This window comes from Apiospora aurea, assembly GCF_038362705.1.
Source record: "Apiospora aurea strain CBS 24483 chromosome Unknown utg000007l_segment0_segment0, whole genome shotgun sequence".
In the NCBI taxonomy this organism is placed as follows: Eukaryota; Fungi; Ascomycota; class Sordariomycetes; order Amphisphaeriales; family Apiosporaceae; genus Apiospora; species Apiospora aurea.
Window position 1 is genome coordinate 3150276 of NW_027117394.1, and position 23808 is coordinate 3174083.

Below are 23808 nucleotides of genomic sequence, written 5' to 3' on the forward strand. Positions count from 1 at the left end.
AATCCCTATTCTCCCGCCGTTGTTGTACTTGCGCGCCGACATGGGCGACTCCGCAATGAAGCTGGCGGTCCTCATCGACGCCGACAACGCCCAGGCCTCGGCCGTCGGCCTGCTGCTGGCCGAGGTGGCCAAGTACGGCACCGCCTCGGTGAAGCGTGCGTACGGCGACTGGACGAGCCCGAGCCTGAAGAGCTGGAAGGGCCAGCTGCTGATGCAGTCCATCCAGCCCGTCCAGCAGTTCCCCCACCAGGGCAAGACCCTGACCGCGTCCGCCCTGACCATCGACGCCATGGACCTGCTGCACATGGGCACCTTTGACGGCTTCTGCATCATCTCGAGCGACGGCGACTTCACCCGCCTGGCCGCCCGCATCCGCGAGAGCGGGCTCGTCGTCTACGGCATGGGCGAGCGCAAGACGCCCGAGCCCTTCGTCGCCTCGTGCGACCGCTTCATCTACGTCGAGAACCTCGCCATCGAGCGCGCCCAGAACCTGCCCCTGCCCTCCACCGGCCCGGGCGACGACCACACCCCCTCGTCGTCGCCCAACCGGAAACCGCACCTGCAGCGCGCCCACAGCGCGCCCGCCCCGGCCACCATCGACCCCAACGTCATCCACCAGCTGCGCGCCGTCGTGCGCGACGTCGCCGGCGACGACGGCTGGGCCCCGCTCGCCAAAGTGGACATCCTCATCACCAAGCGCTTCCCCGACTTCGACCCGCGCAACTACGGCCACCTCAAGCTCGGCGAGCTCATCACCGCCACCTCCAAGTTCCAGCTCACGCAGCGCAGCCCCGGCAACGGCAAGCCGCCCATGGTCTTTGCGCGGGATAACCAGTTCTACACCGAGACTTGATCCCCCCGTATGAGGAGGCGTTTTTCATTATTATTTCAATTTTTAGCTAGGAAATCAGATGATTTACCAAATACCCATTTTAAAGCGGGTCACTGTTGGCGGAACCAGCCGAAACGACATTCCCCAAACCCGCCGGTGTCGCGAGTCGGTTTGCAGTTGACGACGTCGAGGTTCTGGCTCATGATGTCTAGATTGGCATAAGCGAACCCGGCGCCCTTTGTTGGTCATTCCGATTCACTCTGCGCCGCAGCTGCCGCTTCCATTGGCGTACAGATACCCGGGCATGGCCCTTGCGATGGAATGGAGCTGCGCCCGCATTTTCGTTCGCCTCCTTGTCGACCGTGTGTAAGGGGGTCAATAAAAGAGGAAGAGGACTGTGTGTGGAAGCGTGCTGGGAATAGCACATAGATGCAAGCTCATATATATATTTATATAATAATAAGAACCATGCCACGCACCAATATTTTGCCCTTGAGTTGATGACTTCAATCGACATCGTGGACGTCGTGTCAGGCAGCACGGTATTACCAATATCTTTATGGCTGTAATGTGCGAGCTCTTTAACTGCCGCTGGAATCCGGTACTTGATAAAACGCGTCTTTATAGCCCCTCGACGGAGAGTGACTATGCGGCTGATGCAGGAATCGCAAATACCCGAATCTCTATCCCTAGTTACCAGATGAGTCCAGAATGCGTCATGGCATCAGGAGACCCGAGGCCCCCTGACGAGGATCTTGGGGTGAGGACCAATCAAACATGCATGATTGTATGCGGGGTGAGATCAACAAAAGATCATCGGGATCGGCTCGTGGTACCAGAGATTCCCGTAGATCTGCTGCTGACGTTGCATCCGATGATTTTTTTTTTTTTTTTTTTTACGGCGCTCACACATGTTGTATTCACGTCACGCCACTTTGGCCTTCAGAGCGATATGCCACCCAAGGTTGTCCCCATGCAGCGTCTCCAAGGCTGAATCCTGCGCCAGCAACACACATGTAACGCAGCACGGTGACCGGTTCGAGCAACCAGTTGCTCCTATCGCTCGCCCAGGTCTTGTAGGGAAGATGAGTCGCATGGCGAACCCCCTCATACACGATTCCCTGTCCCAGGAGCCGCGGAAAATCTACCCTTGCCCTACCGCAGCGTGCCGTGATTGCGGAATCCCCTTGCTTCGCAAAAAACCTCGGTATACAAGTCATCCATCTACGGCAACGGCAACGCTCCTAATGGTAATGGGTTCCCCTCAACCCACTTTCCGAAGCACCGTGACGCTGAACCTATAGCAACCCCCTCCACCAAGTTGGCGCGAGTGCACTGCCCCTGGCGCAGTGCAAGCACGCCGTACAACCCCAGCGACCGGGATTGGGTAATAATCGCCATTACCCGCCGAGCACGTCACATGCGTTGCGCTCGGGACTCGTGGTGGGGGACGATGCCCGGGCCCGGACTTTGCCAACAGACGAGGGAATCCTCGCGAAGACCATCAGTAAAGCAAGGGCACGCCGTGGCCGTCGCTGGCCCACCCTCGTGCGTGCGAAACGTGCGCTAAGGTGACACCCGAGGCGCTCGGCGGGTGCGTGGTGCTCCAACCTCCGCGTTCACGAGGCCGAGAGTCTCCGCGTGGTTGGATGCGAGCGTCACGCCGCCGATCCAGAGGGGCCCCTGTTGCAGGCGACGATCTACGCTGCGACGGAGAAGGCGGCAGATCCTGCTCGGCACAGGCGAACTGACAGAGGGTAGTGATCTCTTTCAGTCTGGGATACACATGTTCAACCCCCTATTGGGCAGAGCGTTAAGAGCCATTTAGTCAATATAGGTGATGTATTATTTCAGCCCCTTCGTAGAGGGCATGTGAAGATCCAGTTGGTGGATCCCGACTACATTAGGTTGAGTAAGCAGCCACTGCAGCCCCGGGGACTAAGCCACCTGCGGGCTATTCTGGCTATGCCGCCCATGCAGCCTCGCCAGCCACGACCCCGTCATCGCGACCCGGACGCGCTTGCCGTACGCCATGAACCCCAGCAGCGCGAGGTTGTTCGCGACCAGCACGCCCCCAAAGATGCCCGAGATGACGACGGCGTAGCCGCGCTCGAGGACCCAGTCGAGCAGGTTGATGCTCAGCCCGAAGCTGATGGCCTGCTTGCCCAGGTTCATCGCGATGAGCATCTCGGACGTGTTGGTGTTGTACGAGTCGACGGCGTAGGCGAGGGCGAAGCTAAAGTAAAAGTACGCGCCCCACGACATCATGCCGTTGCCCATCAGGTACCCCATCCAGTGCAGGTCGTGCTCCGCCGTCAGGCCGTACAGGATCAGGCCCGCGGGCGCGATCACCATGGCCGGCAGCATCACGCCGAGCCGCATCTCGGCCTCGCGGATGCCGCCGTTGCGGCGCGTCAGGTGCGCGGCGAGCCGGTCCGAGGAGAAGGAGAAGGGGACCGCGAGGAGGAAGCCGAAGAGGGCGCCGAAGGCGATGTAGCCGGAGCTCTCCTCGGGCCAGTTGTAGGGCGGGGCCATGATCTTGATGGGGAACGTGTAGTTGTACGCGAACGCGCCGAGGCCGATGTAGATGCCAAAAGAGGTGATGACCCAGAACACCTGCGGCACCAAGAAGTACGTAAAAGACATGGCCATGGTCCCAAAGAAGTGGGCCTCGGGGTCGTATCGGCCCGTAAGCGACAGCGTCTGGAGGAACGGCTTTCGGCGGGGCGCCTCCTGAACCGACGGGGTAGGCGGCTGGTCGCGGACTCTGGTCGAGCCCTTGTCGCTGTCGCTCGGACTAGCATCGTCGACCGATGCGGGCGCGGTCATGTGCATGTGGGCGTCGCGATCGTAGGACGACTCCTCGACGAAGAGGAAGGCGAGGACGAAGAGCGCCAGGGCGAAAGCCAGCACGACGTAGAAGAACAGGCGCCAGCCCCAGGGCTCGATGAGCAGGTGGGCCGACACCAGCGGCGCTACTGTTCCGATAGAGAGGCAGACTGTAACCCCCCACGTTAGTCATGGCATCGAATGCGAGTTTCGGCACCAGTCCTCACATGTGTAGTATCCGATCCTCTTTCCGCGCTCGTGGAGGAAGAAGATGTCGTTGCAGAGCTGGACCGGGATGGCCTCGCAGACGCCGCTACCGAACGCCGCGAAGACGCGGGCGGTCATGAGTCCGCCGAAATCGTTGGCTTGCGAAGAGCCGATGAGACCTGCGACAAACTATTGGACAAGATCGCCAATTAGAGTCAGCTGCCCTAAGCCCCCCTGCTTTGGTCTGGGGAAATAAGTTTAAGGTTCAACGCACAAAGAGTATGGATCCCAGCATGACGGGACGTCGTCCGAACTTGAGGTACAGGGGTACCAGGAACAGCGAGCCGAAGCCGTAGGCGAGGTTGGGGTAGGAGATGAGGGTCGAGGCTTTCGTGGGGCTGACGCCGAACTCCTTGGCGAAGAGGGCGATGTAGGGCGAGGGCCCGATGAGGGTCGCGTTGCCGAGGAAGGAGTAGGCGCAGCAGATGACCAGGATGAGCGTCTTCTTGTACGTCGGCCACTGTGAAAGCCAAACCATGTCAGCTCCGTTCTTATTTCTTTCGGCTTACCGGATCTGACGCATCCCATTCTGACTCGGCCTTTTCCTCTCTCTGGCTGGTCGGCACTTACTTGTAGCGGGTCGTTCGGGTCTTCGGCGGGTACGGGGAACAAGGCCTGGCCGTAGGCTGTGTCGTCGCCCTCTGTGTGTATCAATTGCCATCGTTAGTGACGTCGAATTCTTGTTTTCTCGTCGCAATAGAGTTCGGCAATAGAAGAATTACCGGCTGCCCGCAGGTCCACTGTCCCCGGTATTGCGCCCTCGTGAGCATGGCTGGAAGATTGAGTTGGGAGGGTTAGCGTTGGCCCAGGTCGCATTTCCCCGCACTACCCCCCAATACCCCAGACCAATTGGCTGACAGGCAGTAGTAGCATTGGGGAGGGTTGGGGAAGGAAGGCAGGACCAACCTGTGAACAAGATGCCGTCCGTGGCTGACGGCTGCGTCGTTGACGCCGACTGCTTCGGCCGCCATATCGTTGCGACGCTTCTTCGTTGGCCTGCAGTGGGCGGCGACGAGTATATATGCGACAATTCGGAACGGGGGTATGTAGGAACGCGCTGTGGTACTCCAAGTTCAATAGCAAGCAGGAACCCAATTGATGCGAATGCAGAGTCTAGCAAGCAAGGGCTGACTCGCTGGAGTAAAGACGTAAATAAGACAGTCGCAAGAGAGGAAAACCCATAGTCCCAGACTCTCGGGGGCTTCCAGCGGTTCTTATCTTTATACTGCGCGTTGACGACAAAGTCCCCGGTTCGCGCATGCATGTCATATCCACCTCTGAAGACACGGGATTGCTGCTTTTCTTTCCTTTCCTCTTTTTCTCAACCCACACCCGCACACGAAGGATGCAGATTGGCGGAAGTGTCCCTGGCCGGACCCCGTTCTGATGGCAATTCCCGTCGATCTCGGCCAGGAATCCGGGGTCGTTAGTCATGTAGCTGGCTGGGCTGTCCCACACCAGTGCCAGGCGCGCTTTAGTGTCGCAACGCCTGCAAGGGTCTGGCCGCAGTCTGCCAGTAGTTCGCCATGGCTGACGTTGGTCTGGCCCGGCAATTGTTTCGTGGGACGCGAGGTGTGGATTGATAGGTTGACACTGACAAAAACCGAGGGCCAGCACGTCGCATCGCATACTTCGCTTCTGTCGCCTGCCGTCCGACAACAAAACTCCAGTGACACACGTGCCCTCGGGTTATGTGTTTTCCTTCCGATCTAGTGTCCCTGTGCGACATATGATCTGAGGTTCTGGTACTCGGGTCCGATACCCAATATCGTTTACGATGCATGCATTTCAGTAGAGACGGTCGCATTTCAACAATTGGTCTTCAAATTGACCCTTCCGTTCGCGTTGGGCCAGCCTCCGATTGGACCCAACAGCGCATCTCTGCCCCAGACATTGCGCACAGGTTTCCCAGTTGCGAGCGACCAAAGTTCTACAATGAACCGACTGCGTCTGATTGGTCAAAAGGGTCCGACAGACAATGTGCTTCACGGCGATTAAGCATTGTGAATTCTGGCATCGCTGCATATGACGAAAAAAATTGAACCACCTTCCACACAAAGTTGCTTACTGCCAAGAGCTGACCCCGAATGCAGAATTAGATATATTGCGACGGGCCCGAAGTGTACGCGCGGATAAAGCACATACTCAAATCAAGATCCTGCCTGTGCCGATGATCCACCCCCGTCCTTGATCAAGTATGCGGTTCGGGGGTAATCCGGCGCACCTGTCCCGACCATGTAGGGGCTGCGGGTATAGATGGGGACCCGACTACATTTCTGGCGACTTATCTCCAAAACGCAACGACAATGAGGCGCGCCATAACCGGAATACTGCCGGAAACACCGCAAACGTTGACAAAGATGCACAGAAGTGCATACTAAATGTGGGTAGAAGGCAGGCCGGCTCCGCTCCGATGCACGCCGTACAGTAACTCCCTTCGAACCCCTACCCCGTCGTTTCCCCCAACATCCTTGCCCCTCCCCGCCCCCTTCAAACCCCGAACACGGTGCCGATGACATCTGCCGTCCCTGCCACGTGTGCAAACTCCCCGTCCAGACTGGCCAAGCTGACCCGGTGCACCGTCTCGGCCTCGAAGCCGCCCTTCGCGTACGTCGCGCAGGCGTCGCCGACGAGCACGATATTCCCCTCGGACTTCACGACAGTGGTGGTCTTCTTCTTCTTCTTCCCGGGCAAGTTCTTCTCGTCGACGGCGTTCTCGACTTCGTCCACGATGCGCAGGTTGCCCGCCATGCGCGTCGACGTGCTGACGCAATGGTCCGTCGTGAGGCCGCAGAGGACCAGCTGCCGGACACGACGAGAACGGAGGTACGCCTCGAGGCCCGTGCCGACGAAGGCGCTGTTCACGTCCTTGGTCCAGACCGTCTCGCCCGCCAGCGGCGCCGCGAACGGCTGCGCCTCGACGGCCCGCCGTGGCACGCCGTCGATCTCGACGGTTTGGTCCGGGTGCAGCATCGAGCTCGGGGTGATGCTGTGGTGGTGGACGTGGCAGATGAGCACCGTCCCGTCGTCGCCGCTTTCACCGCTTTGAGATGATGACTCCCGGGCCTTGGCGTTGTGTGCGCGCGCCTGGGCGAGGAGTTGGGCGATGTTGGCTTCGCATTCGGGCGTGCTGCGCTCCGTTCCCCAATACGAGGGATGGAGAAAGCCGTTCTGCACGTCGATGAGAATGAGCGCCGTCTTGGCGCTGAGAGCCGGCTTCATCGTAGGGCTTTACGATTGCTTATTTGGGGTCGATTGAAATGATAGCAAGGATCCGAAATTGGCATCGCACTGGGGGCATCCTAGATATGCACAAGGTCAGTGGCATGACTCATGCCCAGGGAGCTATTCGCAGGTTTGTTATTAACCATATTTGTCAGCTGTCTCCGCCGTTGCGCCGTATCGCACGGCAGAGAGCGTTCGGATGGTATATTAAGTGCTAAAGTGCTGTTTAAAGGAAAGAAAGAAAGGATAAAAGAGAAAGGTGTTACCGTGCTAATAAATATATAAATAAAATGTTTTGGATCGAAGGAAAGAAGGGAAAAGATCGATAACTCGGTCGAACCATCGAATAATCGAAAATAAACTTTATTATTTAAATTTACGAGGTCGAATTAACTTAGCCGAACTTTTATCGAAGGGACGTAGCTAAGGCGCTACGGTATGGATAATCCGATGGATAATCCGATGGTTATTAATACTGGTCGCGCCGGACTCGCGTAGAACTAGTATTACTCGCGAAGCAACGTCGTGGCGTATAACTAAAAACCTTAAACGCTTTAGACGCGTTTTAATAGCAAAAATAGCTCGAAAAGAGGTATCGAAAAAGGATTAAAGTATTTAAAAAAACTAATTACTAATTTAGTAGCCCTTAATAGTAGGCGTAAAGAGATTTTTTAAGTAATTAGGGAATTTCGTACCGAAGCGACCGAACTACGACTATACCTCGACGACGACGATAACGCGCTAGTAACCCGCGAGGAATTACGAAAAATAGTCGGAGAAGCTATCGCCTAAATTACGCAGGATTTTAAAACTATATAGACTAAATTTTAGGCTTAAATTATATTTACGTCGCGTAATAGCGATCCTACTGCTTAGCAACCGAAAATTATCGTTCCAGCTCGCCGAAACCGCGAAGTAGTAATTAAAAACGTAGATTAATTTAATAATATTTAAAAAAAAGGCCAGCAAATATCGTGCAGAACGTTAATACAGTAATCGGGTATAGCGAAATTATCGTAGCAAAGAAACTACCTAGCGGCGATATCGTTTTTATTTTTAAAAACGAAGCGAAAAAAACATATAGAGAATAATGGATAAGTTTTAAACGCTTTCGGGACTAACGCGTAGCTTATTTATAGAGAACTCGTAGTTATCGCGAAAAGGGTCTTAGCGAAAAAGCTACGGGATACCTACAACGAAGCCGCGTTATTACGTAGTTTGCTCGTAAATAAATATAACCCGAAAAAATCTCGAAATATAAACGTAGCCTACCAAAGAATCCCGAAGTACGCTACGCCTCTTTTATTTTATATGCGAGTTTTATTTAAGCTGCGAAAGATTTATACGATAACGGCTTAATATAGGATTTCGAGATTTTCGATTACGAACCGTATAACGTTAACCTCCGTATCCAACAGTACTACCGCTGTTACGACTACGGCCACGTAGCTAAGTATTGTCGAAAGCAGTAGCGATGTGGCTATTGTTCTATAATAGTATACCCTGGGGAGACTAAAAGTGCCCCTAAAAAAGATTACGAGGCAGGAAACGTTATGTTAATTACGGCAGGGAATACACGGCGTGAGATCGCGGCTGCCCCGTAGCGATTTAGTAAAGAAAACGCGTAAAAAAAGCTTATATTTATCGGCCTCGTTAATTCGAAATTCGTAGTATTAGCGATAGCTCAGTAAGAACAGGGCGTTTATTACTATCGACGACGTTCTTTATTAGCGATAAAAAAGGTATATAATAGTTTCGCGGAAAAGAGGCTGCCCGCGATTCGATTCGATAGCGAGTAATTAAAGTAAAGAGATATGCTCGTAAAGCCGGCGCGGTACCGTTACTCCCTTATTAGCGTAAAATATTATTATAGTTTTATAATTATAAGCTTACGAATAGTATATTAAAACGTTGTAATATTAAAGGTAATAACGATATTTACCTTAATTAACTAAGAGGAGTATAATATATTAGCACTATAAGAAGTATAAACGAACCTTCGCATGTAGACCGCGTACTACCTAAAGATAGCTAAATATTGAGTAATTTACGGCGAAGGCCGAGCGGCTATTTATATATATAAACGCCTCGATATTATTAAGCTAAAGATTAAAGTAGGCTCCAATTAAGCTGCCGTTATAATATCGAGGGAAAAAAGTGGCCGTTTTATTATATAGTTTATATATTCGCTAATTTAAAAAACTTCTCGATAACGGAGCCCTTTAAGCGACCTCGATGCGACTTTGTACCCCGGGCGACACTTACTCGTCGGAAATTTTAATATACACTATCCGCTTTAAAACGTATATGGCAGGAAATTATACGAAGTAGATAACCTTTTACCTTTACGGATTAATAAAACTTAAAGCTAGCTACGCTATATAAAAAAATTACGAGACGACGCTACGGACAAAAAAATTTTACGCTAAACTTAGCCTAGGTAACACGAGGAACGATAATTTTATATAAAAGAAACCCTGGTTTAAAAAGTTCTAACTATAGGGCACAGGTTGTCCGCGTTAAACTAAAAGTTAACTCGCTACGAGGTAGTAAAACGAAAACAAAAGGATAAAACTAGACGATATTAAATAAAGGGTTGGCACGGGCGGAAGTCGGAGTACGTTTAATCGATATCGCCGAGCTAATAAGCCTGAAAGAGTTAAATTAAATTATCGATAATTTTATAAGCGATTTACGAAAGATTGCCGATATAGTAACCCTAAAAAAAACCCCCTATACTAGTAAAAGTACGCCTTAGTGGTTACCGAAGGTTTAAAAAGCGTAAATTATAACGAAATAACGATACCGAGCTTATTTCGCGATACCCTCGTAATATATTTAAAATTAATACACCGAGTCGAAAACGGACTTAGAAAGAATCGTTTAAATAGCGAAAACGAAAAACTAGCGCTACGCAGTCGCCGTTACCTTTTACGATTTTAAAATACTTTAATCGCTCAAACGATAGGCCCGATTACGGAGCTAAACGCTACTATAAACAGCGGGAATCTTAAAATTACGACGTAGCGAAGGAGCTGTTAACGAGGCGCGAAGCTATAACGAGAAAGCTACGCTTTTTTCGAAAAGGTTTTTCTTTAATTTAAAAGCCGACCTTACGGATTTAAATACCGTACCGAACTATGCTCTTAGTTTTACCCCTATCGAGGTAGAGGTAACGGCTAAAAAAGATAAGAGATATTATTAAATAAACGGGACCTTGGAAGGCTTTAGGGGAAGACTTTTTACTTTTTGGTTTCCTTAAAGCGTGTGGGGAACCCTTTTTTTGAACGTTAGCCGGCTTAGCGATAGCGAGTTTCCGGCTTACTTATTTCCCTAAACGTTTCCGTACAGTAAAAGTTATCGTAATCCTAAAGCTAAATAAAACAGTAACCGAAAAATAGACATTTAATAAATAAAGATTTATTTTATTACTTAATACGGTCGGGAAAGTAATAGAAATAACTATAAACCGGCGAATTACCGGAATAGCCGAGAAGTACTTACTTTTATTTAAAAGCTAGATAAGGAACCGGACGTAGCGGTTTACCGAGTTAATTATTCGATTAATTACCGACGTCGTCCGTATAACGTGGCAATAAAAGAGCGTCGCTTCCTTTTTTAGCTCGATATTAAAAGCGTTTTTAATATAGTTAATTATAAAAGATTAATTGCTATACTTCGTAAGAAGGGATTGCCGGATTAGGTTTACTGATAGGTCGAAAGCTTTATTACGGATAGATCGGTCTATCTTTATTTCGACGGTAAGTCGTTAAGGAAGATCTAGTTCCGCGTTAGTGTTTCGTAAGGCTCCTCGTTATTACCGATCCTTTTTATTTTTTATATTACTATATTATACGAGGAGTTAAAAGCGTACGAACAGTTTATTATTATCGGATTCGCGGATAATACGAATTTTATTGCCGTAAGGTTAAATTACGTTACGAATTATCGAAACCTAAAAAGAGTTTAGGAAACTTATAATCGTTAGGCACGCACGAGAAGGATAGAGTTCGAATTTAAAAAGAGCGAGCTTATTTATTTTATTAAAGCGCGAAAAGCTTATACACTATAAGTACACTTCGGAAACGTTATTATAGCGCCGGTAATTTTTACGAGATTCTTCGGCGTTTAGCTTTATCGGAAGTTATAATAGAAGGACTATATTTTAAAAATTAAAGCGAAAATAGTAATTTAAACATTAGTTTTTACTAGGCTCGCAGCGTTAGTTTAGGAATGTTCGGTATAAAGAGTAAAAGAGTTTTATACGAAGGTAATACGCAGCGTACTCGCGTACGGAGCGTCGGTTTAGCATAGAGTGGGCGATACTAAAAAAGGCTAGCTTTTAGCCTTATAATAGTTTAGAATTCCTATTTTCGAACCGTAATAGGGGTATATAAGGCGACTTCTTAATACTATTTAGAGATTAAAGCGGTAATTCCCTCCCTCGATTTTTATTTAAGTGCGAGGGTAGTTAATTTCGAGATACGCATAGAGATTACCGAAAAGCTATAATTTTTACGCGGCGCCTATATAAAAGCGGTAGAGATTATTAATAAAAAACGTAGCGTAAAGAGAAAGAGATAAAGGAGACCTTAAAGGGCTATTAGCGAAGCCCCCACAACTTTATAACTAAGCGACGCTTAATTAACGTTAACCAAATAATGGTTAGATGGTTAAACGGTCGAATAAACGCTTAAAGAGAAATAGGAATAAAAATAGTTTTATGCCGTTATTTTGACGCGAGGCCGCCGCGAACTAGCTGTAAAATCGCCGCTAGACTAGGAAGCGTACCGTCGTTACGACGATATGTTTAAATACGAAGTATCGGTCCTAATATAAGTACGCATTAAAAGAATAGGGTTTAAATCGTTCCTATTTACTTATCAAGTTTTAAACGTTCCGACGCCGCTATGTAACTACGGTGAAGGACGGGAGATAGCCGAACACTTGATCCTATACTGTAAAGACTTTAAGGGAAGATAAAAACAATTAATAAAACAATTAGTACTTAGTCCGCTACGAACTCGTCGCGATTTAGCGGCGTTTACTGCAGAAAAAGATACGGCGAAAATTATCGCAAAGTGGCTTCTATAAACCGGTCGACTGCCGCTGTATAAGTTGGCAATAGAGATTGGGGGATTACCCGAACCTGGATAATCTCTCTTTAGGCCCTAAAATAAAGGTTACTAGGCTGGTGGGTGAAAACCAGCATAGTAACGTCGAGCACGTGAGGTAAATTTTACGATATTAGCAGCGTGTATTTTTAGTTTAGCTTCGGCACGGTTTATTACACGAAGAATTAGGTAAATGTATCGAAGGCTTTCGGTATACGGCGTACTATTAATAATAATAATAATAATAATAATAATATAATATATAATTGAATTACTAAATATTTTATAAGTTTAAGAGTTTTTTTTAATGCTTAAATTTAATACGTAAAAGGTTTTTCGTTAGTTTATTTACTAATATATCCTTTATAATAAAGTAAGTTACTTAAAAAGCTCGCTTTTAATACTCTTATCGTAGTTAAAAGTTTTAAATATCTACGTGCTTTAGCTTCGTAAAAATCTTCTCCCTTTAATTTATAACTAGCTTAATAGTTTATTAATTATCGTAATACATCGAGAACGGGGTATTAAGTATTAGCTTTAAGTCTTTAAATAAACGCTTAAATATAATTAACTCTTTTATTACTTATTATAGAGCTAATAATTCTACCTCCGTAATTAATATAGTAACCGTGTTTTACCGAGTTGTTTTCTATACGATTAAACTATTAAATAATATAATAATATACCTATAAAATAATTTACGCGTTTCTAGGTTATCCGCGAAAAAAGCGTCGCTTATTATAATTAGCGTTTAAACGCCGTTCTCTTATTTTCCGAAAAAGATTACTACGAACCTAGTGTTATAAGCGTACCGAATACACTAATTAACGGCCTTAAAGTGTTTTTCGATAAGGTTTATTAAGAACTTTAATAATTATAAGCACGTAAACGTAATATTAAAGCGAATTATAATAAAACTATAGAGTAATAATTTAACTCGTTCTTAATAAGCTTTAATCCGCGATTTTAATATTTCGTTAATATACTTTAATAGCTTTTTAATCGGTAGAGGTATTACCGTAACTCGTAATACCTTTAAACTATATTTAATTGCTACTTTTTCTAAGTAAGTATTATAGGATAACTAGAGACGTTTATTAACCCTATCCCTAATCACACGTACGCTAAGGTAATAAGCTATATTGTTACAACCCGGCCCAACTACGCGACTAAAACCTACCTACGGCACGGGCCTACGATGCCCCGAAATACACCTAAGCCCGATAATAGCCAGACCCACCGGTTAGCGCTGACGCCCCGTTCACGATAACGGACTTACTAACGATAATCGTTATTAAACAGTACGCCTAGGACAGAATAACGATAATAGTATTAAGTAGCCGGTAACGAATGATTAGTATAGGATGGACAGGGTAAATGGGATAACCATCGAAGGTTACGTAGAGATAAAATATAAATATATTAAATTATAGCTATCTAATATAATCTAGCTAGGATATAGATATATTAGATTATAGATATTTAATATAATTTAAAAAAGACTGGATATACCGGATCACGAATATTTAACGCGATCTAAGAATCGGTAAAAGAGAAATTAAATATATAAACCACGAACTTTTCTTATATATTTTATATAAATACTTTTTACTTTAGCGATTAATTTAAATATTAATTTAACCTATTAATAAGGCACATTACTTTAACGGACTTATTACGTTTTTACGCTAAGTTTTACGATTAAGTTAAGATATTACTATTATATTAAAAGACTAGGCTTTCTATACGCCTAAGTATTTTTTTATTTTAATTAACATAAACTTAGCACGTTTACGAAGTTTCTTTAAACCCCGATAGCCGTTCGTTATATTTTAATCGCTTTTATTTTTACGAGTTATTACCTAGACCTTTAAGTAATATTTTTCAGGAAATATGTTTACTCCTGCTAATAATAATACTTATTACGGGAAAGGATTAACCGTTAAACCCAACGTTACGTAGTTACCCCTTTTTATAAATATTGATAGCGATAATAATAATAATAAATAGTAAACACTTAAAAAGTAACTTAAAGCCTTAAAATAGGAAAACGCTAACTATAAAACTTATTACGCTCGATTCGAAAATAAAAACCGTAACCTCCGTAACTACCAGCGACCTAAGCCCTCTAATAAGGATAAAACCGACCCTAGCGACCTACGAGAACAGATCCGAGTTCTCTAAGCAGCTGCCAACATTATCTAAACCCTTGTCGCACCTAAAGGAGGAATAAAAATTAACGCTCCTAATGCTTTTAACGGGACTAGCGGAAACCTCCGGGGATTCCTAGTTTAGGTTAAGGCCTACCAACGCTTCTACGAGGGAACGTTCACCGACTTAACCCAGCGCGTAGTGTATGCCGTTTCCTTTTTAAAGGGTAAAGCACTCGCTTAGTTCGAACCTTACCTTAATAAACTTATAAAACACGATTAATAAGTTAAGCTATATCGAAACGAGACCTAGAGGGTTTTTAATAGTTACGAAGGGTTCGAAAAAGCTTTTAAGTTACTTTTTTTAAGATCCCGACGAAAAGCGATAGGCGGAACGAGAACTTAAAACTTTACGATAAAAAGAATTTATAATTAATTACTCGGCCGAGTTTCGACGCATTATAATACGCTTCGATAACACCGAGGACATTAAAATTATAATGTATTATCGAGGCTTTAAAAAAGAGGTTAAAAACGAATTAAGCCGACTCGATACTTTTATTAATTTTTTTAACTATATAAAGTTAGCTATTAAAATCGATATACAACTTTACGAACAACGTAGAGAAAAACAAGAAAAATAAACCCGGTAAAACTAGCGAAGCTAAACTAATACTAACCGAGTTAACATAGGATAACCACGCCAGCCGGCTAATAATAAAACACGATCCACCGCCTACGGTTAACACAGTAAACCTATAAACCTTAACGCTACCCAACGAAACAATAAAAAAGAACGTAAAAAAATATCACCTATTATAACTATAGAAAAAACGGGCACTTCGCACGGGACTACAAGAGCCCTAAAAAAACGTTTAACCGAGTCCCTAACGAACGTCACGTTAACGCTACTAAGGTAGAGGGAACCCTAGCAGTTATTAAAGAAAGCAGCGCTAATAATATACTAAATATATCACACGGTAGCCTATCCTAAATAGTTTACTATAATAATAAGTGCCCTATTTACCTAGTAGATAAAGAAAAAACCGGATAATTCCTTAAGGCCCTAAGGAAAAGAGGCCGCCGGACGTAAACTTTCGTTATAGTTAGAAGAAAACCTTTAGAAAGCACCGCCTTCGTACTTTACGACTTAAAAAACGAGGACCTTAACCTAAAAAGATATAAACGATTAGTTAATATACTTATAAACGAATTAATAATAAAAATTACGAAACCACGAAATTTAAAGATCAATAAATAGCTTACTATCCCCGGTATTCTATCCTCTGAATCCCGGAAATTATAATAAACTCTTATTACTTATAGTTTTAAATAAGGAGTATACGGTAATTACGCAGTAAAAAACGACTCTCGAGTATTTTTTACTTATAAAGCTTATTTTACTTTGTTATAAATTTTTTACGTACACGACGCCTATACCGAATACCTCGCGGAGAAATTAGAGAACGATTAGTTTCCCCAGCGAATCGGTAAGAGGCTTATTATACGATTATATTTCGATTATACGATCGGGAAAGTTAAAACTATTATTCCCGATCTACGTCGTGCATACCTATTAGTATAAAAAGACCCCCGGTAGCTAAAAAAATATTACTTAAAAGGGTAGTATTAAACTATATATAACAAAGACCGATATCTCGACTATACATAAAAAAATTTAGGGCTTTAAAGTAATTATAAGTGTTACGGGAATAACGATTCGCTACTATAATAAATATTTACGAGATTTACGATTAACGCCCCTAAGAGGACGAAAAATTACGGAACAAAACGTTCCGGAATACGAATAAACGGCTACTCCGCGTAGCCGATATCGTTAATAACCGTATTAATAATAACGGCGAAGTAATCCTAATTTAATAGAAACGGGTAAACGACCCCGAAAGATTATAGACGAAATTAAAGTTCGTCGAGGAACCCGAATTTTAAATACGCGAACTAGTTATAATAACTAAATTTATTATACTACCCCCTATTTATAAGCGAACTACGCTATACGAGTAAATTCGATAATACTAGAGACTAGCGGAGGAACGAGTTAAATTCTAACAGTAATCGGGAAATAAATACCGCCGAATATAAAAGGACGATATTAAGCGGGATAAGACAGATCCCTATACTATATAACAGATAAACGAGATATTTATAAATATATTATATTAATAATAAACGTTAAAAAAGTTACTATTAAAACGCTACTCGATAGCGGAGCGCAAAAAAACTATATGTTACTACGAATCGTTAATAGTTTAAAATTAAACTAATAAAAGAAAAACGCCCCATACCGACTTAAGACCGTCAATGGAGGATTTATGACTTACGAAGATGGAAAAGTACAAAGGGAAGTCGCGAACCTTTCGGTTAATATCGGAGGACGTTATAAACAAATTACGTATAACATTACGGAAGTGTTAAGATACGACATAATTTTAGGGATACCCTAGTTACGGGTAAATAATCTTAGAGTTAACTAGAGAACAGGCTAACTTTAATAAGATACACTAGGAAAAGGTTTAACCGCTGGGCAGCGTTCTAAAAAAGGGACCCCCAAGTAAGCCTAAAATACTTCGAGCATATATTATTATTAAAAAACCTAAACCGAATATTACGACGACTATACCAGAGGAGTACCGGCAATTTAAAAACCTCTTTAATAAAAAGCTAAAAACAGGATTACCGCCTTATACACGGTAGGATTACGAAATACCCCTTAAGAAAGGGAAGGAATTATAGTTTATATCGATATATAAACTTAATCAGGAGCACGAACAAATATTTAAAGAGTATATCACCGAGAACCTTAAAAAGGTGTAATACGGCTATCCACCTCACTAATAGGATACCTTATTCTGTTCATTCTTAAGAAAAGTAAGGACGGGATAAAAAAATAGAGGTTATGCGTCGATTACCGGAAACTCAACGAAATCACTATTAAAAACCGATATCCACTTCCCTTAATCAGCGACCTACGCGATAAACTCTATAAGGTAGTTATTTTTACAGTACTCGACCTACTTAACGCGTATAACCTAATCCGTATTAAAAAAAGAGAAGAATGGAAAACGGCGTTTCGAATTAAGTATAAATATTTCGAATATTAAACTATATTATTTAAATTTACTAATACGTTTACGAGTTTCTAAAGTATAATTAACTATATTCTGCGAGAATACCTCGATAAGTTCGTAATAGTCTACTTAAACGATATCTTTATCTATTCGAAAAACGAAGAATAATACAAGGAACACGTTAAGTTAATATTTTAAAAACTGTAAAACGTTAAACTCCTAATTAACTTAAAAAAGAGCGAGTTTCATAAAAAGTTAGTTACCTTCGTAAAATACGTAGTATCCCCGGGAGAAAACCGAATAAAACCCTCCAAAATATTAGTAGTACGAGAGTGGCCTAGGCCCACAAACGTTACAGAAGTCAAATCCTTCTTAGGACTAGCTAATTATTACCGGATCTTTATCCCCGGATTTAGTAGGATAGCGACACCTCTTACGCACCTAACGCGAAAGGACGAGCCATTCCAGTAGACCGACAAAGAAGAATCGGCCTTTTAATCCATTAAGGATAGGATTTTTAGCGAATTAATACTTCGCGTAACAGATCCCAATAAACCTTTCGAAGTAAAAACCGACGCATTAAATTATGCGATCGGAGGATAACTAAATTAACGGGACGATAACGGGAAGTCGCACCCCGTCGTATTCTTTTCAAAGAAACTGAATAAACCAGAACTTAACTACTAGATTTACAATAAAAAGTTAATGGCCATTATTAAAGCCTTCGAGGAATAGAGATATTACTTAAATAGTACCACGGAACTAGTAAAGGTTTACACGGATCACAAAAACCTTATTACGTTTACCACTAGTAAAGAATTAAATAAACGATAAATACGATGGTTAAAATTCTTATCAGAATTTAACTTCGTCATTATCTACCGGAAGGGTAGTGAAAACGGAAAAGCCGACGCCCTAAGCCGGCAACCGGACTATTAACAGGACGTGCCATTAAAAACGCACACGATTTTCACATACGATAAGGACAGAAACTTAATACTATCCCGATATATTTAAACTACCTATAGGGTACAGTTTTATAAAAAATGGATTAAGAAATTTAAAAAATATACCCCTAAGGACGCGGACCTTATAAGCTAAAATAAACTTAAATACCACCACGGGAAGATCAATATCCCCGAGCAGTATTAAGAGGAGTTTATTAAAGAATTCTATATACACCCAGCCTATAAACACTAAAAAATCTTTAAAACTTAAAAACGAATTAATAAACAATTCGATTACAAGAATCTTAAAGAACGAGTGGCTAAAATAATTAACGAATGTAACCTCTATAATAAAATTAAAGCCGCACGACATTAACTATATAAAGAATTACAACTTATACTACCCCTAAACAAAGCCTAAAAAACAATTACACTAGATTTTATCGTTAAGTTACCACTATCCGAGGAACCGTTAATTAAGGTTAAGTACGATAATATATTAATAATTACTAATAAGCTCACTAAATATATTTACTTCCTACCCTATAAAGAAACAAGCAACACGGATAACCTAGTATACACCTTTCTTAGGACCTTTATTAGCTAACACGGATTACCGGAAATAATTATTTTTAACCGAAATAAATTATTTACTACTAAATTCTAGAAATCCCTCATAGCACAACTCGGAGTTAAACACAAGTTATCCACAGCCTACCACTCACAGACCGACGGATAAACTAAACGTATAAACTAAACACTAGAACAGTATCTGCAATACTACGTTAACTATAAATAAAATAACTAAGTACGACTATTACTTATAACATAATTTATATATAATAATATAAATAACGAGACTACGTATATATTACCCTTTAAGGCGAACTACGGGTTCGACCCCGACATTATTTAAATACCGCTAAAAGAAAAGTTAATACCGATAGCGACTATTTAAATCGAAAAACTAAAGGAACTCTAAATATCGTTACAGGAAAACTTTACTTTCCTTTAAAATCGAATAAAAAAATACGCTAATAAAAAGAAGATAAAGGGACTTATTTTAAAAAAGGAAAAAAAGTTTATCTTTTATAGCAAAATATTAAAACTAAGCGACCTAGCGATAAACTAGATTTTAAAAAGATCGGACCATTTAAAATCGCAGAAGTTATTTTAGAAACCAACTATCGATTATCGCTACCTAAAATAATACGAATACACCCTATTTTTTATATTTTATTACTCGAATTAACGCTAGCGAACGCCACGACCGAAATATAATTAAAGGTCGAAACAAATCAGTACGAATATAAAGTCGAAAAGATCCTCGATAAAAAACGAGCCGAACGGGGCTAAAAGTACTTTGTTTATTAAAAAGGATATCTAATAAAAGATAACACTTGGGAACCTAGGAAGCACTTAAAGAACGCTGCTCGGGAACTTTAATAATTTGAGGGATAAGCCTAAACTTAGCTAGCAACGAAGGTTTTAGCGGAACGTCCAGGTACACGCCATCCTAATCGAAAAAGAAATTAAAAGGTAATATCGGAACCTTTTCGGGGATTAATTTAATTATAGCTTTACAACGGATTTCCTTTTTAGTTTTTTCGCGTTCTACGCGCTTAAACTTTTCGATACTGTCGATACCGCGACGAACCGCCCGCATTATTTTTTCGAACTAAAGTTTCTTTTATTTTTTAAAGCGAAAAACCCTTTTTTTATAGTTTAAAGCTCGTTTTTTAATTTTTAGTGCTGCTCGGCAATTTTCCGCAACTCGATAAGAGTAACGCTTTAAATATCGTAACGAGAACGATTTTAACGAACGCATTCCGTATAATAAAACGAGTCCTATACCGAAACCTCGTAAAAAAAAACCTACGGCTTTCGCAATAAAAACACGACGGTATAGTAATAAAATATTGTAAAATAGTAAATAAAAAAGCGTTACGTTACTTAGTTTTTTTAGAACGCGATTTACGTTTTTTAATACGATTAAATATAATAAATACATATTATAATAAAAGTAAAAAAAAAAGGAAGGAAGGAATTTACGAAAATCCCGGAAAAAGCTAAATAAAAACTTCCTAGAATACTTATATTACTAAACCGCTTTGGGGATAAAGTAAATAAAAGGGGGGAGATAGTATTATAACTCGGCCTAATTACGTAACTAAGACCCACCTACGGTACGGGCTTACGATGCCCTAAAATATACTTAAGCCCGATGACAGCCAAACCCACCGGTCAACGTTAACGCCCCGCTTACAATGACGGACCCATTAACGATAACCGTCATCAAACAGTACGCCCAGGACAGAATAACGATAATAGTACCAAGTGGCCGGTAACGAATGGTTAATATAAGATAGATAGGGTAGATAGGATAACTATTAAAGGTTACGTAAAAATAAAATATAGATATATTAAATTATAATTATTTAATATAATTTAGTTAAGATATAAATATATTAAATTATAAATATTTAATATAATCTAAAAAAGACTAAATATACCGAATTACGGATATCCAGCGCGATTTAAGAATCGGTAAAGGAGAGATTAAATATATAAACTACGAACTTTTCCTATATATTTTATATAAACACTTTTTACTTTAACGATTAATTTAAGCATTAATTTAATTTATTAGTAAAGCATATTGCTTTAACGGACTTATTGCGTTTTCACGCCAAATTTTACGATTAAGTTGAGATATTGCCATTATATTAAAAGACCAGGCTTTCTACACGCTTAAGTACTTTCTCGTCTTAGTTAACATAAACCCAGCACGTTTACGAGGTTTCTTTAGACCCCGATAGCCGTTCGTTATATATATTACCCTGGTTTTTAATTTCGTATGCTTACTTAATATTAACTATTAGTTTATCGGCTTTATTCTACTCTAATTTCTAGTAGTAAACTAAGAAGTTATTTATATAAAAAACTACGAATACTATACGCTTTTTATTATAAAATAAGCAGGGTTCCTCCTTTAAATTAATAAAGCTTAGCTTGCGAAAAGTGCTAGAGAAATCGTTATATTATAATAGCGGAGATTTTCTTAACTCGTAAAGGGCTTTACGAAGCTTAATATATATCCCGGCCTGTTTATACCTTAAAAAAAGTTTATAATATACCGGTAAAGATCCTTTAACGAAGGTTATATTAAGGAATATATTAATTATATCGAATTATTTCGCTTTTAAATTAAATTTCGTAACTAGGGCTATTACGATTCGAAAGGATCGCGCGGCTAATATTACGGTATATATACTCGCGAGCGAGTTTATATTTTACTTATCGCCTCGTACGTAAATCCGAGCTTTATATAATATATAAACGTTATTCTCGTCGAATTTATTAGTAAATACCTACTTTAACGGCAGTAGGGTATTATTATAAGGGCGCTTAATAATTTTTTAAGCCTTTATTTTTATTAAGTTATTAATTTTTCGCTTAATAGCGGCTATAAATTACTCCTTTTTAAAATAAGTAGCTATTTTATTTTAAAAGCGTAAAAGTAGTTTTAAATAAAGTTTAAATGCCGCTTTTCTAGCTACCTTTTTTAGTAAATATACTTTCGTAACAGTGATATAAATAGTGCGGTGTTCTTTATTTCTTAATAGTAGCGCTTTATTAATATTAAAAAAGTAGGTAGTAAAGAACGTATACGAGGCTACCGTAGGAGCTATGCGAAAAATTAATTTATTATAATCCTTTAGTTTTTATAGGCTATTCGGCTCTATTTCGCTGTTTAGTACGAAAAACGTGCTTTTAATATTGCTATTTTTTTGTTTCCTTAACCGTAGTAAACGTAATCGCTTTTAATTAGGCTTTTACGACCTTTTTATACGCCTTTAATAGCGCGTATACGGTTTACGTTTAAATATAAACGTTTTTATTACCTTTAATAGTGCAGCTATAATAATTTCGTTCTAAATCTTTTTTATAATAAAAAAATGTTTTTAAAAGTTTATTACTCTTTTTTTTTACCGGATTACGTTACTTTTCGTTCTTTAAAAGTTTTCGAATCTCTAGGGTTTTTTATACTAATAAACTCGCTCGTTTAGCGTTTTTTAAAAATAGATAACGGTAGTTTACTTACCTCGGTTCTTTTCTTTAAGCTTTTAACCGGCTCTTTTACTTCGGACTTTCTTTCCGGTTTAAATATACGGCTTAGCGATAAAAATCTCGTACTACTCGTATTATTACGCTTAGCTTTATAATTTTCCGAATATAATTTAAGTGCTAAGCTTACCCCCGAGGCCTCGTCGATAAGCGTATCAAAAGCTGCCGTACCCTTTAAGTTTAAGGGGACTAGCTTTTTAAGCCCTCCGGGACGAGAGATAAGATCGGCAGAATTATTTAACTCCTCTTATAATACTAAGGTTTAAAAAATAAAAATAGTGTATAGTAACAATTTAAAACTCGGAAAAAGCGTAATCTTTTCGATTTTTTCGACGAGTTCTCTACTCCGGTTTAGTTCTTTTTTTTCCCCTTTTCAGTAAAAAAGGTTTTTATTAAACCTAATATCGCGCGAAATAATAACTCTCGTTAACTTAAAAATCTATATATAATAAATATTAATAGCTTCATAGTTTACTAAGTACCCTATATAACCCTTTAAAAATACTTTAAACTCCCTGCGTAGCCGGCCTTTAATTTTATTACGATCAAGTATATAAGCTCTACACCCGAACGTTTATACGCCGCTTTAATTAAGCTTTAAAACTACTTAAAAAGCTTTAACCTACGCAGGATTATACTATTTAAAGTAGCTCGTAAACCACGAATTTAATACCTTATTAAAGCTCCGCCACCGTTAAGATTAAGCAGGATATATATTTAGCAGCCTAGTAATTATTTAAACAGTTTCGGGCTATAGGCTTTTTAATAGGTTAACGCTTACTCTTATTTTAAAAGCGACGTTTACTACCTCTTATCCTACTCGCTTTTAATCACCTATCGGCTCTTTAATGTCTACGAGCCCTTATTTTATAATAATGCCTTCCTTTTTATACTAGAGATTATATTAAGTGTTTTTTTAAATTTTTAACAGTCTAGTTTTTCTATTATGCTTACAATAGTATATAAAGAGACTATATTTACGCTAAATATACCGCTTAAATCCTTTTATTACCTTAAATAGCTCCGTGTGCGAACGAGATTTCGTAGGGTATGCTTATATTTTACTGTTATAATTATCCTTTAATAGTAATATATATTTTAAAAGCTCGTATTTTAAAGGGTATTCGAAGAGGTCTTAAAGTATACGGTAAAAGGGTTTAAATGCTCTCTTAATAGGTTTTCGCGAAATAACGCGTTTTATAAACGATGTTACACATGTTTCGTACT

The 23808-nt window shown here is 41.4% G+C and overlaps 3 protein-coding genes across 3 annotated transcripts; 1 reads left to right on the forward strand and 2 right to left on the reverse strand.

Annotated features, from left to right (window-relative positions):
- Positions 1-40: 40 nt before the first annotated feature.
- PG986_011240 (uncharacterized protein) lies at positions 41-853 on the forward strand (the record flags this gene model as incomplete). The annotated part of the gene is made up of 1 exon (XM_066847462.1): positions 41-853. The coding sequence occupies one exon, from the start codon at positions 41-43 to the stop codon at positions 851-853; it is 813 nt and encodes a 270-aa protein (XP_066696953.1).
- A 1917-nt stretch (positions 854-2770) lies between these two features.
- Positions 2771-4899, reverse strand: PG986_011241 (uncharacterized protein; the record flags this gene model as incomplete). Its single annotated transcript, XM_066847463.1, has 6 exons — positions 2771-3831; positions 3889-4057; positions 4143-4388; positions 4499-4569; positions 4651-4700; positions 4835-4899. The coding sequence occupies 6 exons, from the start codon at positions 4897-4899 to the stop codon at positions 2771-2773; spliced, it is 1662 nt and encodes a 553-aa protein (XP_066696954.1).
- Positions 4900-6418: 1519 nt separating this feature from the next.
- On the reverse strand, positions 6419-7150 carry PG986_011242 (isochorismatase family protein; the record flags this gene model as incomplete). Its single annotated transcript, XM_066847464.1, has 1 exon — positions 6419-7150. The coding sequence occupies one exon, from the start codon at positions 7148-7150 to the stop codon at positions 6419-6421; it is 732 nt and encodes a 243-aa protein (XP_066696955.1).
- Positions 7151-23808: the final 16658 nt, after the last annotated feature.